At 41.5% G+C, this 17,481-nt stretch overlaps 1 protein-coding gene across 3 annotated transcripts in view; it reads left to right on the forward strand.

Annotated features, from left to right (window-relative positions):
• The first annotated feature begins 680 nt into the window (after nucleotides 1-680).
• The window catches only part of LOC139754048 (E3 ubiquitin-protein ligase MARCHF8-like), a 93,506-nt gene continuing 76,705 nt past the window's right edge, over nucleotides 681-17,481 (forward strand). For all 3 annotated transcript variants that reach the window (XM_071671046.1, XM_071671047.1, XM_071671048.1), the window contains exon 1: nucleotides 681-976. In XM_071671046.1, the coding sequence (XP_071527147.1) occupies nucleotides 887-976 (90 nt within the window). In that variant the 5' untranslated portion in view covers nucleotides 681-886. The remainder of the gene's footprint in view (nucleotides 977-17,481) is intronic.

Consider the following 17,481-nt stretch of genomic DNA (forward strand, 5'->3'; position numbering starts at 1 on the left):
AATGAATAGGACACGTGATATGCAGAAAAGCAAACTAAATTGATTACTCTTTGATTGCACCAGCTCACTGCTGCTTACAGGAGACGGCGAGAAATGAAATGATAATTATATTCAACACTACTTAAAGCTTCATAATTCCCTTCAGAATAATCATATATTAAAGAATAAATACGCTTTATAATTTCTTTCAGACATGAATGAACAGTTGATCGTTACAACGTTGTTTTGTCTACGAAAAAGTGTAAACATTATTATCATATTTCATAATTGATAACGTTCGACAACTGAAATTCAAACTGAAATTCAAATTCGCATAATGCGTCATAAATCCCAGGGAAATGGTGTTCATTTCACTGACACTAGCTATTTCCGTATAACATTCTTCATATAATTTGACAGTATCTTTAAAATCTTGAATCGAGACATCATGTGGTGAAAAGATGTGTCTGCTTTGGAGACTAAGAATTACTTAATTCGTATGATATTCGTCTCCTATTTAAACTGTTGCGTGAGGGAATGACCCAGAATACGTATCCACATGTGTGTATATCTCTCCAGCCATCTATGTACGTCTCCATCGTATTATGTGGAGGGAGTTGTGTGGGCGGGAGGGAGGTTGGGGAAGGCTGGCGGGTCTGGGAGGTTGGGGAAGGCTGGCGGGTCTGCCAGCCAGCTGGGTGGGTTGCCATAGCGAGGCGGGCGCTGGTGTCGCGCGCGGGAGCCTCCAGTGATCAATAGACAAGTGCTTCGGTGTGTCGTGTAGCGCGCGGCATGTGTGGCTCCGTCGGGCGGCCGCTGGTTGTGGTGACGGTGTGCTGGTGACCCCCCCCCCAACAGTGACCTAGGATGTGTGTGTGGTGAGGTGGTTGAGGCCAGGCGGCCGAGGATGACCCTGTCGGAGCTGGGTGTGTGTGTCTCCTCAGCGGCCAACAGCAAGCGCACCGCGTCCGCTCCACTCCCACCCGTCCACACTCAGGTAAGGCGGGTCTACCGTCCCAAGCACTCTTACACGCCCCGGGGGAGAGTCCCTCTCTCTCACTCTCCGTCCCACACTCACCCACACCACACTCATCCTCTCTATCACACACACACACACACACACACACACACACACACACACACACACCTCCATTACTAAGTGAAATACCATTTAGTGAATAGAAATTGCTTGTGCACATTCGTCAGAATCAAATGGTTCGTTGCTTTGACGTCAGACGAAGAGCTTGGAGCTTGGAGCTCTGGACAAAATTATATATAAGAAATTTACGAAGTACGTATATGTCAAACTTCCGTTTACGTTGTAGAAAGATACGTAAGGTTTTACAAGCGTGTCTCAAACTAGTGTTGCTACATTCACAGTGACAATATGTAGACATTTCATTGTTCATATACATTAAAAAAAAATTTAACCTAACAAAGGTCACCGTTTCATGCCGCAAAGATCAGATCGTGGTTATACATAACGATATCCTAGAGTGATTTAAAAGTATTTTGCTTTTGGTAATTTCAGAGTCACGCATTATGCAAAGGATCCCTTAAAATCCATGTGAAGGCTAGATTACAAATGTATCTGCTCAACCTAGTGTTCACTCAGGGAGCCTACTAAGCCATCAACATATATTATTCGCAAGTATTTTGACACATTACAAATGCGTCTACGCAATCTACCACACATAGCTACCTGTATCTAGGCTACAATGCCCCATTCACCACGTAAAGCCACTGCATGACCACACAAAGAAACTAACTTTTAAGAGCACAAAAACAACCCTGCGTATTAGGCAAAGCCGCCTGGAGTTATCACAAAGGCACCTCCACATATCCCGAAATCACGTTAGTTATCATACAGAACCACATTCATCTATCACAGAGCCACACCCATCTATCACAAAGCCATAATCAGTTATCACTAAGCCTTATCCAGATACCAGACAAAGCCACATCCTGTTATCATAGCCGATTTCAGTAGTTACATAGCAATTATCTCATAAAGCTACGTTCATTTATCACATAACCATGCCCGGGTATCACTCGAAGCCGAGACTAATTATCATACAAAGCCTTGTCCAGTTATTACACAGAGCCACTTCCAGTTATCGCATAACCATGTCCCATTATCACACAAAGCCATAACCAGTTATCTCAAAAAGACATCCGTAGATCACAAAGTCATACTCAGTAACTAGACGAGGCTGTCCTCATCCTCACTACATGAAAAATGAAGTATAAGGAACACATCATAAAGTTGCCTACAGTTACCACACGAAACAAACTACATGAAATCTCGCAAAACGGTTCACACTTCCAAAACCATCTCCACTTACCACACAAAGCCGCCTTGATATACCAACACAAGACCTCTTAATCTACCGCACAAAACCATCTCCACTTACCACACAAAGCCATTTAGCCTTACCCTCCACCCAAGCATCTGTTTACACCTTAAACACCCAACAGTCGTCTACATAACAACAAAACTACCTACACATGGCTTCCACCTCCATCTAAACTCTCTTTTCACAATGCCGTTTGTCCTGTTGATCTAAGATGTTTTAGGTTCAGCATAATCATTTCTACACCTTTACCCCACAGCGCCAGTTTCATATAAGCAGAGTGTTGCAACCACACACACGCACACTGCAAAACAATATCCACCCACGTCAACTCACCGAACACTATCCGTGCCCACGTCAGTAAAAGGTGACGGCCTGTATGCGCTATAAGTAAAGCTGTTGGCGTAACGCAAAACAACGACACTACACAAATCCAGTCACGTGTCGGAATTATTCACCAACACATAAACCCGGCCACACTGTCTTCGCAAAGTCTATCCACACCAACCAAACTACTCCACACTAAATGAATGAAACGTTCATAAAACAGAAATCCACCCATACACACCATACGAATCCACTCTCATCGCAGACCTATCTATGCTACACAAATCTAACCACTCCCCAGGAGGAAGAAACCCATCTACACCACAGAAACTCGAAGTACAACGCACAAATCTAACTGCACACGAAGCCTTCCACACCCCGTACACTTATCCACTCCACACAAACCCATGAGAGAGAGAGAGAGAGAGAGAGAGAGAGAGAGAGAGAGAGAGAGAGAGAGAGAGAGAGAGAGAGAGAGAGAGAGAGAGAGGCGAGGCGAGCAGTTACTGCGAAATTTTGCCCAAAGACAGAGACAGGGCTTAGTGCGTTGCGCTCACCGCGGGAGAGGCGTGCGTTGCAGAGTCCTGTGTGTTGTCAGGTGCCACGTATGAGATGGAGAGATTGTGTTTATGGACTGAATGCCAGTAGCCCATATGTGGATGAGCTAGAAATAGAAGACAGCAACATAGACACAAGGAGTGATACTTGAAGGGGACTGAAGTGCGCAGCCCAGTCACTAAGCCCTTCCGATACGCCCAAGTGGGCGCAGTACCGCTAACATTCTTCCCTGGTTGGTGGTGGCTGCTCATTGAGAGTCAGGCCTAATGACCTTCCTCATTGGTCGCTGGACGTTATACTCAACAAGGTGTATGTCTGAGGGAGAGCGATACTATTTTGAAGTCCGGAGTGTGTTTACTCTCAGGTGTTTCTCAACCGACTGCAGTTCTTTTATCATAATGCATTGACCGCCAGCAGAGCACGAACAAAACGAAATATTGAAGAGAATTCGAAGTGAAACAATATCAGGCAATTAACTTTGTGGCTGAAGTAGAAAACGACGAGATTTTTACTGTAAGACGGTCAACTTACCTGCGTTGGTGGATTTATCTCGTTGTTTATTGGAAATAAACTGAAATTAAGTCAAAATACCTGCTAGAGAAAAAAACTATTTTTTTCAGTCGTAATTAATATTTAATATACTGTAGTGTAGTACGTGACAAGTGAATTAAGTCATGCTAGACGCGAATTAATTAAAATGGGGCACAATTTTTCTCTGGGAATTTAGTGGAGTTCGTTTCTCCACAGCGCATTATTAGACAAAATCTGATTTTAGAATTCTTTTTTATAAGAATAAGGAAAAAATAAAGATTCATTGATTACAAACCTGTTAGTAGTTAAAAGATATTTAAACAAGTATGATCATTATATATATATATATATATATATATATATATATATATATATATATATATATATATATATATATATATATCTTTCTTTTCTTTCATACTATTCGCCATTTCCCGCATTAGCGAGGTAGCGTTAAGAACAGAGGACTGGGCCTTTTAGGGAATATCCTCACCAGGCCCCCTTCTCTGTTCCTTCTTTTGAAAAAAAAAAAAAAAAAAAAAAAAAAAAAAAAAATATATATATATATATATATATATATATATATATATATATATATATATATATATATATATATAATGAAATGATGTTATTTTTCCTTAGAATTTTAGAGGGAACTAGAAATGTATGATATTTGTTTCCTTCAAGATTGAACAATGTATATCAGTAATGATGCTTAAAGAGTGTATCGCTTGGCTTTCCTAGATGAGAAGACGCGTGTGACAAGTCTTGGCTTGATCATCCCAGGAACATAAGATCAAACGTATATGTAAAGAAAGAAAAAGAAAACGTTGGAATATTTATTCTCTTATGCCTTTGTTGTCAGAGATTTACGTAGTTTATTTGAAGTGAACCCATAAGAAAAAGAGAAAAGCATGAAAAAATGTCAGTTTACATACAGATTTGAATGCTGAAAAGTCTTTTTTTTTCTCTCTTTATTGGTAGTGAGTGAGGCTGGACATTATTTCCTTGAGGATGTGGTGGAGGTGAGGCGGCACACAGGCTACACGCCTCACCTCCTGCAAACGTCACTTCCTTTCCCCAGGCTCCGGTTCCTAATGACGTGTGGGTATGCATTGTCATGGCCCCTGGTCAAAACTGTCCTCGCCCATCCCCAACCCTCCCATTAAGGTTGGTAATTCGGCACCCAACAGTTGGTTGAGCGCATTTACACGCACGCATCTGCTGCTACTGGCGTTGTGGGATACCATTATCATATTTTCGGGCGTAATTATATCGGGAGAACCTCGCGTCCCGTCGCAAGATTACTCTACTGCCTCAAATACGTTAAATTACTCGGGTTATGAAGGTCTGTGGCGAGGTCTTTTTTTGCTTCAGTCGTACCCTAATTTCCTCCTAATTATCTTTAACCCTTTCCTTATCTTCACAAAAGATATCATACCTCCTGATAAGTGTCTTAAAGAGTCTCATCATCCAAGATCGACCCGTCTTCATGGGACTGGGTAGTACAGTGAAACCTGTAGTACAGTACAGTGTCCCCTCGCCCCTACAGCTCTCTGCTGCTGCACCTGCTGTGTATTGACAGCACACCACCAGACGCCATCACTCCGTTGCGATGAAGCTGTGAAACAGCTGGTGTTGTAATGGTTGTCATAGTGAAGTATGGTTTGTGTGCTGTGTATGGTGGTGGGACCAGCTGTGTACGGTAGGGGTACCAGCTGCGTATGTTGGTGCTACCAGCTGGTTATGATGGTGGTACTAACGGTGTATGGTGGCGGTACCATCTGTGTATGATGAGGTAACAGCCGTGTATGATGGTGGTACCAGCAGTATTGCATATATATATATATATATATATATATATATATATATATATATATATATATATATATATATATATATATTGGAAAGGATCACAATTTTGCGCGTGATCAAGATATTCCTATGAGTCCACGTGTTTCATTTTCCCCGTGGACTCATAGGAATATATATATATATATGTATGTGTGTGTGTGTGTGTGTGTGTGTGTGTGTGTGTGTGTGTGTGTGTGTGTGTGTTAGAAGTTAAAGACAGGAACACATGTGGCCTTCAGATGAAGTATGGACGGCTGCATGTGCATGACCGAGAATGCATTTATATGCTCCGGATTATACATGCACAAATATTTACATACACATGTGAAGCACCTGCTCACATCTGAAACACGTACGTACTGCCACACACGCAAACCATGTTGGCATACACAAAACCAAACACACACACACACACACACACACACACACACACACACACACACACACATACACAAGCTCATACAGAAGGAAACAGGGCAAGACATGCATACAGGAACATAGACTTTAGGAAAACCTTGTGTGGGGAAACACATGTAGTCACACATGGAGACACCCACACACGTGCACTCACACTAACGTGCCTCAGGGCCCAGTCCTGAGTCCTTACTTATACTGAAGTCCGGGTGTGACTTGCTAGATGGACCGGACTTACACACGTGAATGTTTGCGGACGATGCTAAAATCAAGAGGGAAGAGAAAAACAGTGAGGAAGACTGCGTCAGTTTTCACAAGGAAACGATACATGGCTGAGGCTGACGACATTCAAGTTGATTAAGTGCAGGAAGTAAGCTGTGGGAATCTGTGTGTGTGTGATGGACATCGTTCTCGAGTTCATACCTAACGTGTTGCCAGGGGCCCCACTTTACGAGGACTGTAAATGAGCCAAAGTTTCTGTTGGCAATTTTTTATAATTGCATTCATGTTCATGGATGAGGAAATATCCAGCAAGCTATTCACATTCTGCAATAGACCAAAATTAGCATATGCTTTTCAGGTTTGATCGGTGCACCGTAAGAAACACAAAGAATTGATAGAGAAGGTTCAGAGGAGAACAGTAAACATAGTACCAGAATTAAGAGAGCTGAGTTACAGGGAAAGGCTAGAAGCTTTAAATTTGCACACCATGGAAGAGAGTAGAGTGAGGGGTGACCAGATCACAGTCTTCAAGAATTTTGAAGTAGACTGATGACGTAGACTGTACAGTTCTTTGAAAGATGAAGGGATAGGGCAACTAAAGGACATGACACGAAATTAAGGAGGACATTTAAACGATTTAAAAATGTCCCTCTGTAGTTAGAGTAGTGGATGAATAGATTTAACAATAAGGGTGCAGTAAACGTGGACAACATACAGAAGTTTGTAAAGTATAATAGGAGGATGCTTAAGTGATGGGACCCCACGGGAATAAAACTCCCTCCTCGTGCAATGAAAATGGGCAATTACGCGTCACTTTAAAAGTACTATGGAAGTACACGGGATAAATACACGCTCAAGACATAGTTCCAAGAATGTGATTTTTCTCTCATTATGTACAAACAAATGTGTGTGCTCATAAATACATAGGGGTAAAGATATAATACATATATTCAAGGTTGTGAGAATGGGCAATGAGTGTTGAACTCTTCCCACAACACAGTTACATGTAAACATGTATTCATGAAACTCGTGAATTGTAAGTTTTCGATAATTTGTCTAAAATCTTGGTAAGCATCCGGTAAATCTTGATTTCTTAAAGTCTAAAACTGTTGGTTCTTGACAGGTAAGGAATGAGGCGCAGTCATGCCAAGGTTGGGAAATACCGCACTGGCATCTGACGGTGGAGCCATTTTTAAATTACTGATTTCTTTCCAACGCTAATTTATAGAATCTGATTGCTTAAAGGCTTGTTTTGATACATTTCCATCTTAAACGACTGTCGAGAAGTTCACCCTTAGCTTTCTACAGATTAGATACGAATTTCATCAAGCGATCGGTAAAAGGATCGTATGGTAATATTAGATTTTTTTTTTATTTTTGGCAACACTTATGATGACGTCATCCGAGTGTTTACAGAAACAGCTGATTTGTCAGTCGGATTTGAACGTGTTTCTTTCTCCTCACTGTAGTTGTTAGTGGTACGACTTTATATATTTGTGGTGTTTGTGGATATTTCCTGTAGCGTTGCGCATGGTGAGGAATGTCCCTTACTCTAGGTACATTCTTTTAATGGAGAACAGATAAGTTCTGCCAGGTTTATGCCATGGCCGACTGTTTTGAATGACTCCAGATATAGAAGTTTTAAGATCTTATTCTCATTATTTTACCTTGGCTTTTACGGTTTGGTTTCCTTCTGAAGTTTACCCATCCATTTGGAACTTTCACAGGACTGAACAAATACTCAAGACTGAACATTTGCCAACAGATATGTAGGATTACAGTGAGAACTGAACTTTATCCCAAGGTTTAATAAGTTTCTCAAGCATGGAAGTTCGTCAAAGATCTTAAGTTTATCTCTGTATCGAAATAACTCTTCCATTTTTTAGTGTTTGTGTTCCCACTTCCCTCCAGTAGAGAACACATCACTGTTTTGTCATTAGAGATTACGTTGCTAAAGACGCAAGTCACAGCTAATGTTTATAGCACAGGTTGTTATTTGTGCCTTTACATAACTAGCATATAGACTATCTTGTGGCCAATAATGGAGGAACTCATAGTTTGTGGCTATTAATAGCCTAGAATATAGTTTGTATTTATTTATAGCGTAAACTTACAGCTTGTGAGTTTAGCGTAGTAACTTCTGTGGCTGTCTGTAGCGTAACATATAGCTTGTGGCTATTTATGGCGTAGCATTTAGCTTGAGACTATTAATGGCGTGGCATATCTATGGCCCATGTAAAATACAGTTTGTGGTAATTAATGACGTGACATAGAGCTTGCTGGAAGTCACAACATAGCATATAGCTTGCTGCTGTTTATAGCATACCACAGATGCCCTCGGGTTATTTGGTCGTTTCGGCTTTGGGTCATTAAGGGTCAAATTGTCAACAACGGACAGTTATTGAACACCTATTAATAATATGTTCAAGATAATTCTAAGACGGTACATGTTCTCTGTTGTATGAACTGCTCATGATGTGGGTCCAGCATGAATGTAGCTGCTAAGTCCCTGAGACACTTCAAAATAGGAAGTGTGAAAAAGAAAAGATCTTTGCTATTTGACTTTGCGTTCGTGGTTAAACTGAAAAAAAAAAATTGCATTTCCCTTTATATGCTTTTCTTTCGTATCATATATACAGAATTTTGCCCAGACTTTTATGATGATTTTATCCACTCAGGTGATGTTGCGGCTCACACACACACACACACACACACTCACACACACACACAAAACAGTTCCATCAAGAGTCAATCAATAATTACAGAAAAACAGTTGAAAACACAAGACAAACTTGGCGAAGATCGATCATTGCCATGCGTCGCTAGAAGTCTGGCTGCGGGCAGATGAGCTGGAAAGATAATAAAATTCTTTTAAGATAATTATGGTAAGTGGAGGGTCACTTTCTCCACGTGGGGGTTAGTGGTCAATTATTGGGAGAGGAGTAGTGGCTCTCTGCCTCTGGGGAGACGGAGGGAGCGGGAAAGAGAGTCATTATGGTGAGGAATTCGCTTCCTCGTTACACCGGCTGACCTGTTGCCATCTGGGGTAATCCTTCTGCATGACCATACGACACGTCACCACCACGACGTGACTCCAGGAGCACTCCATGTGTGACCTTACACCTGGATCATATATATATATATATATATATATATATATATATATATATATATATATATATATATATATATATATATACAGTGGCATGCTATACTTGATTATATATGTTTGTTACAACCTCTCGTCCATTCCATCTGCTGCAAGAAACCCGTCCTGTTTACCGTGGTCAGGATCCGTCACACACGGGCTCAGCTGTATGGATGGACTGGTTCAGCCACCCTCTCTCACCCGACCTGGCCCCTCGTGACACACGTCAATCCCGACGCCTGACACCAGGAAATAAACAGCTCCCAAACATCGACGCCTGTGGCAGTAGGTGACGTAAAACTGCCAACTTGTTGATCTGAGCAAATGCCAGGGTCAAGTACGGTGACCCGAGCTGACCCCTCACCCGACACCTCAGCTGTATCCCACCTCGTTACCTGTGTGTTGCCATCTCTGTACCTTCTCGTGACCTTACTTTGACCCTACATTGGATTCACCGACACCTCCATCGTTGAGACTCGAACCGTTGCTGTCATATTGAAAGGCAGACACTCTGTCAGCCAGGCCACCAGATGTCACATCTCTGGAGACCTAGGCCAGTAACCTGACACCCATTCGTCCTATTAGGCATCCTGGGGAGGGGGGAGGTGGGGGTCTTAGGTGGGGACGGTCATTCCCCAGCAACTTTGTACCTGGTGCAGCGGCTGGTGCAGCGGACCTGGGAATGTTGGAGGATATGTAGACGTTGTTGATACGTACTTATTTCATGACTGTTTTTCAGTCGTCTGCGCCGCCAAGCCAGTGAGACTCGTAAGCTATTGCTACTGATGGGTGGGTGTGGGAGGGACTGGACCCATTTGAAATCCACGATGCTAAATACAAATTTAGTGGTCACTTATAAGCAGCTCTTCCATTTGTGCTAAATTTCTGGTCTGGTTGGTAGCGTGCCAGCTGTTCCTCGTGTGAACGGATGTTCGATTCATGTTGTTGGGTTTGTGTATTATATATATATATATATATATATATATATATATATATATATATATATATATATATATATATATATATACAAGCAGATGTACCCGTCCTTTGTTCAATATATAAACTTTTCAAATAAGACTAGATCAGAGCTGGATGCCATGATGAATAGAACAAAAAATCCTGACTTTCATTTAATATTTTCATATTGGTAACATAGCTAGATATCGACCAGAACAGTTGACTGAGCCTTAGAGAATAAAAGATCCTCATTTGACTCTTTCCATCTGCTTTCCCACCCTCTTAGTCACCTACTATATATCGCTGGAGACAGGGGAGAAAAAATACTTCCCACGTATTCCCTGCGTGTCGTAGAAGGCGACTAAAAGGGGAGGGAGCGGGGGGCTGGAAATCCTCCCCTCTCGTTTTTAATTTTCCAAAAGAAGGAACAGAGAAGGAGCCTAAGGAGGATATTCCCTTTAAGGCTCAGACCTCTGTTCTTAACGCTACCTCGCTAACGCGGGAAATGGCGAATATATATATATATATATATATATATATATATATATATATATTTTTTTTTTTTTTTTTTTATACTTTGTCGCTGTCTCCCGCGTTTGCGAGGTAGCGCAAGGAAACAGACGAAAGAAATGGCCCAACCCCCCCCCCCCCATACACATGCACATACACACATCCAGACACGCAAATATACATACCTACACAGCTTTCCATGGTTTACCCCAGACGCTTCACATGCCTTGATTCAATCCACTGACAGCACGTCAACCCCTGTATACCACATGACTCCAATTCACTCTATTTCTTGCCCTCCTTTCACCCTCCTGCATGTTCAGGCCCCGATCACACAAAATCTTTTTCACTCCATCTTTCCACCTCCAATTTGGTCTCCCTCTTCTCCTCGTTCCCTCCACCTCCGACACATATATCCTCTTGGTCAATCTCTCCTCACTCATTCTCTCCATGTGCCCAAACCATTTCAAAACACCCTCTTCTGCTCTCTCGACCACGCTCTTTTTATTTCCACACATCTCTCTTACCCTTACGTTACTTACTCGATCAAACCACCTCACACCACACATTGTCCTCAAACATCTCATTTCCAGCACATCCATCCTCCTGCGCACATCTCTATCCATAGCCCACGCCTCGCAACCATACAGCATTGTTGGAACCACTATTCCCTCAAACATACCCATTTTTGCTTTCCGAGATAATGTTCTCGACTTCCACACATTTTTCAAGGCTCCCAAAATTTTCGCCCCCTCCCCCACCCTATGATCCACTTCCGCTTCCATGGTTCCATCCGCTGACAGATCCACTCCCAGATATCTAAAACACTTCACTTCCTCCAGTTTTTCTCCATTCAAACTCACCTCCCAATTGACTTGACCCTCACCCCTACTGTACCTAATAACCTTGCTCTTATTCACATTTACTCTCAACTTTCTTCTTCCACACACTTTACCAAACTCAGTCACCAGCTTCTGCAGTTTCTCACATGAATCAGCCACCAGCGCTGTATCATCAGCGAACAACAATTGACTCACTTCCCAAGCTCTCTCATCCCCAACAGACTTCATACTTGCCCCTCTTTCCAGGACTCTTGCATATATATATATATATATATATATATATATATATATATATATATATATATATTTATATATATATATATATATATATATATATATATATATATTCTATTTGTTTGTTCAATACTCATGTGAAATGATTTGAAAATAATTTATGTTCTTTGTTCTCTGCGAGCAATATGGTCGCCTTTGCTGGTTAGAACTTACGTTGTGTACAGTCCAGCGCAACACGTCCTCGGGGTTGCTAGAAGCCACCACCCACCCAGACGAAAAAAGAAATGTTGCTCAATTCGTCCTTAAGGAACTAAGTAACGGTAAACTGCACAGGTTTAAAGGGGAGGGGGCTTTAAAATGTGGGTTGCCCCTTCGTACCGGGTGTTTGGCAATGTTTACAGTGACGTAGCAGACGACACACACCACTGCGGCTGTCGCTGCCGCTCGACTTCTTGCTTCACTTTATATTTAGTTCCTCACGTGAACACACGAACACTGAATTATTTATACACGTAGCCTTGGCTGCATGATAAATCTCAAGCAGCAATATATGGGTTTTTGTGGTTAATTACGTGTGCAGTAGAGGATTTAATACCCTTAAAGATGGCGTCATTAGCAAGGCTCACGTAAGAGGTTGGAATCTAAATGTCATAACGCGGTCAGTGATATTTGAGACTGATATTTAGTCGAGCGAAAGTTCAAGGTAAAGATTTTCTTTTTATATTTTACCTTGCAGAAGTCCAGGGTAGATTGATGTCTTATTTATCGGCTAAAGTTCACCCAAAGCTGTATCTTTAATTTGTGTAGATAATAACTATGGAGGAGATTGTCCGGTGCATGTGTTGTGTAAACGAGAGAAGGTAGATTGCTTGAGTAAACAACGAGAAGACACGATTTATCATTTACTGGACGAATTTTAAGTCAGGTCTGATTTGTCATGATTGGAAAATCTAGTATAGCACGTCTTCGCTGATGCCAGTAGGGTACACTGTGAGCCACACCTTTGCTCTCTCTCTCTCTCTCTCTCTCTCTCTCTCTCTCTCTCTCTCTCTCTCTCTCTCTCTCTCTCTCTCTCTCTCTCTCTCTTACACACACACACACACACACACACACACACAGAGGCATGTATATATATTTTTCATATTTCGTACTTGATCGCCGTTTCCATCGATATCAAGGAAGCGCCAGGAACAAGTAAAAAAAAAAAAAGAAAGCCACATTTGCTTACATGCATTATCTGGTCACCGCAACCAGAGCTCCTCATCCAGAACCAGGCCCCACAGACCCTACCATGGTTTATCATATATATATATATATATATATATATATATATATATATATATATATATATATATATATATATATATATATATATATATATATCATGCTAAGCCACGCCAAGGCTGGTATAGTATAAAGATTAGCATCACTCAAAGAGCTGTGATCAAGTAAGTGGGAGGTAAAGCTCTTTAGAATTAAACCGGATTTTTATTTTTAGATAAAGTAAGCCAGCATTACGTTACGCGGTGTTAGTTTTAGTTTGTTTTCTTGGACCCATGTTGTCGGAAATAGACTGCTGGGTGATGCATCTGATGTTTATACTGGTCGAGGCAAGAAAGCGGGGTGGGAGAAATTGTTGTACCAGGCCCCGCGAAAACGCATTGCCAGCAGTGTTTGCCTCCCTCCCAGCTATGACCAGCTTTTGTTTTTTCTTTTATGCAACACTATATTTTTTTTTTTTTTAGAGGGCTTTTCTAATTCATTTTCTAGCAGATACAACTGAATATCTCATACTGTGGATATTTCTTTTTTTTGTTTTAATTGTGGATAAGCGTGTAGTTGCTTCATACGCTATTTTTTCTTTTTTTTTTTATTATAGGGAGGGAAGGAACCATGGTGGAGAGGTTTTATTTAGCATCCACGTAATACGAGGATTAATGTTCGATTCCACTGTGCTCAAGGTAGAGGTGGGAGGAGATCATTACTTGTACATATGTATAGATAATTTTCGTATTTCTCCTGTTGGGTATGTCTATACAATGAAGAATGTTTCCCTAGGGAATGATGAGCGCCTGTGGCCGGTACATTCATGATGGAATGTTATCATGAGAATGTAGCTAGAATGTGTGATTATTTAATCAAAGATCTGGGAGTGTTGTGGCTTCGTGGGGAGCCAGGTGACCAGCAAGCACTTTTCTTTTTCTTTACCTTGGAGGCTCCAGTCACGGACATGCGTCCACATCAAGGCCGGGTATTGATTGGAATATTGAAATTTGCTCTTGGGTTTATTTCGCTGCTCCTTTTCTTTCTATGGTATCTCTCTCTCTCTCTCTCTCTCTCTCTCTCTCTCTCTCTCTCTCTATATATATATATATATATATATATATATATATATATATATATATATATGTTTGTGTGTGTGTGTGTGTGTGTGTGTGCGCGTTATTCACATTCACTTATACTGTGTCCGCAAACGCTTACGGATACATACAGAAATATACTGACATACACCCAGACATATGCAAACACGCACATAAACACTTACATAGAGGCACACGTAGATGAACTTAATATTTAAGGGATGTCTTAATTATTTCCTTAATTCTCGGCACCAAATTGGGTTTAGAAAAACTTTCTCCTCTTGATGGACGCAGTACCAACACTTACCCTCCATTGCCTCACGTAAGCACCGCTCAAGTCAGTCAGCCGAGGGGACGGGCAATCAGTCGTTGAGGGAGATAGAGAGTGGAGCGAGTTGATGGACGGTGGCGGGAATCTCTGACGTTCAGGATGGCGTAGATGGCGTCTGTTTGGACAAGGTTTAGCTGAGTGGAGATGAGCCTTTGATTAGGGTGACAAGTGTTGTCATATACTCAAAGGGGGGTTAAGTCGCTAGGATTGGATTCGATTCCTCTCCGCCTATAGGTAAGTCCTCATCATCTATTCCATGTGTCCAGTATGTGTTCAGTATATATATTATATGTCGTTTAGATTAGTATTGGGGTGTGTACGTCAAACGTCTGATATATGAATTGCATTAATTGTCGTAGGATTGTTGGTTAATTGGTGATTTGGGCATAAGGCTTATCAGCTGCCAGGGTTATTAAGGCCGCCAGTGTTATCCCTAACAAATTTTTGAATACCATATTTAGGTGTTCAGTAGAATTATATTGCCATACTGTATTCTCACTTCATATATGGCCATTTTCCCCGTGGACTCATAGGAATATATATATATATATATATATATATATATATATATATATATATATATATATATATATATATATATATATATATATATATCTTTTCTTTCTTTCAAACTATTCGCCATTTCCCGCGTTAGCAAGGTAGCGTTAAGAACAGAGGACTGGGCCTCTGGGGGAATATCCTCACCTGGCCCCCTTCTCTGTTCCTTCTTTTGGAAAGTTAAAAAAAAAAAAAAAAACAAGAGGGGAGGATTTCCAGCCCCCCGCTCCCTCCCCTTTTAGTCGCCTTCTACGACACGCAGGGAATACGTGGGAAGTATTCTTTCTCCCCTATATATAAAGGTTAACGAACTTCCGTGATCTGCACTCATATATTATTTATATTGCAAACGTGAGAGTGAACTGTAATCAATAATGAATACACAACTTGCGATTTTTTCATATATTTTAGTCTTTCCTTAACATATGGCGATTTTTTTTTTTCAATCTTTAACGATTTTGTTACACATCATCAGAAAGTATATATGATTATCGGTGATCCCTTATGTTTAGTGGAGTAGATTGTTTTTTTAGTAGTTTTATTTTTCATACATTAGATTATAGGAACTTCGTAGTAGCTTTGATGCTAGAGAAAGTATGAAAAAAAGTGCCATTTCGAAAAGATTACTTCTGAAAAGTATTGGTCTCAGGATAAGACGAGAAACAATGAAGACAAAACCTTCTGGAATTTGTAACGTTTGCCTTGATGAGGTTGCCAGTTAGTGTACAGATGACGGGAGTTATGAAGTCTTATCCTTCGTTTCGTCTTCATTTCTCGCAAATCCCTGTGATGTTTGCCGTTTTCAGAAAGCAAGAAATAGACAACGAGAAAGATATCGGGAAGGAAACGAGATTGGCTGAGCAGGAGAATACAAATAGAGAAAATGTGATGTAGGACGAGAATAATATGAAGCGAGAAAATGGGATGCGAGGACCATGAGAAAACTGGTGGGGGGGTGTGCCCGGGGTCGGCACCAGCTTGGCAACCAGTGACATTTAGCGAACAACGGGTTCGACTTCCTCGACCTTGCACTGCGCTGTTCTCCTCAAGATGTCTCGCTGACAAAGAGAATGATTTTAAATCTGAAATTGCGTTGCTGAACTTATCCTGTATCAGATCTCTTACATCAGATGGAATTCAATAGCCAGATTCCGTGTTTGACTTTTGATTTTTTTTTTTCTTTTTTGCCTGGAATATTTTTCCGTGAATTTAAAGTTTTTGATAGAATTTGAAACTTTCATATTGTTTTCAGGGATGAATCCTTTAAATTTCGTGAATCTAGTATTTCTTGAATGTTTAATTCTGAATTGCTTAGTAAATCCAAAGATTATTTTTTATAATCTAGATCATATCTGAGCATTTTAAGAATTTGTGATTGGAATTTCAGGCTTCTATACACGGTGTTTCGATAATTACATAACTGTGGTTACTATCATAATTCGTAATTATTGCCTCATATTTCATCTTTGTTCCTGCCTTTGTTGTTGTTGTTGGGAGGGGGGAGTCCTATTCATGAGGTAAGCAGACTCATGAGAGGCGTGGAATGATGAGGGAAATGGTAGCCAGGTAGACACGTCTCTTGGGCTGTTAAGGAACTGGCTTGATCCAGTCGTTTACCTTACCTACACGACGGCACGACCCTTGATCACGACGGCACGACCCTTGATCACGACGGCACGACCCTTGATCACGACGGCACGACCCTTGATCACGACGGTACGACCCTTGATCACGACGGCACGACCTTAAAGTACGACTAACACGATCCATGAACACGACAGTTGGGCCATTGCGGTATGATGGACTGGCCTTTGACCTAAGTCGAGCCATCGTGGTCACAGGTCGTATATTCGTGCTTATCACAGGGTTAGAGTGTGCGGGTCATGACGACTTGTTTCGTTCCCTGATACTGATGGTTGCTCCTGAGTCGAAGCCTCCCCGCGGGCTGTTGCGTGATCTCAGGAGGTTATAGATATAGACGCTGGCTCCCAATATGGCAACAGATGTTTGGTATGCAAATGTCAGCTGAGTATCGGAAAGCTCATGGATTGGAGGAGAGTCGGTGTTTACCATAGTCCACGGATGCAGGCGGAGGGAGATAGGGACATCCTATCCTGGCACTGAGAGGCGGGAAATACACAGGAGTCGTAAAATCCTTCGAAGGGGCCTAGACTTAAGGCCGTGAACGACCGTCAGTGGAGATTTGAATTTTGGTGACGCAGCGAGGACGGGAGAGGGAGGACCCAAGCGGCGAACACGTCCGGCGATCGAATTTACCAGCGTTGCTAGGTGGGAGGGCTAA

The sequence above is a fragment of the Panulirus ornatus genome, chromosome 16, assembly GCF_036320965.1.
Source record: "Panulirus ornatus isolate Po-2019 chromosome 16, ASM3632096v1, whole genome shotgun sequence".
In the NCBI taxonomy this organism is placed as follows: Eukaryota; Metazoa; Arthropoda; class Malacostraca; order Decapoda; family Palinuridae; genus Panulirus; species Panulirus ornatus.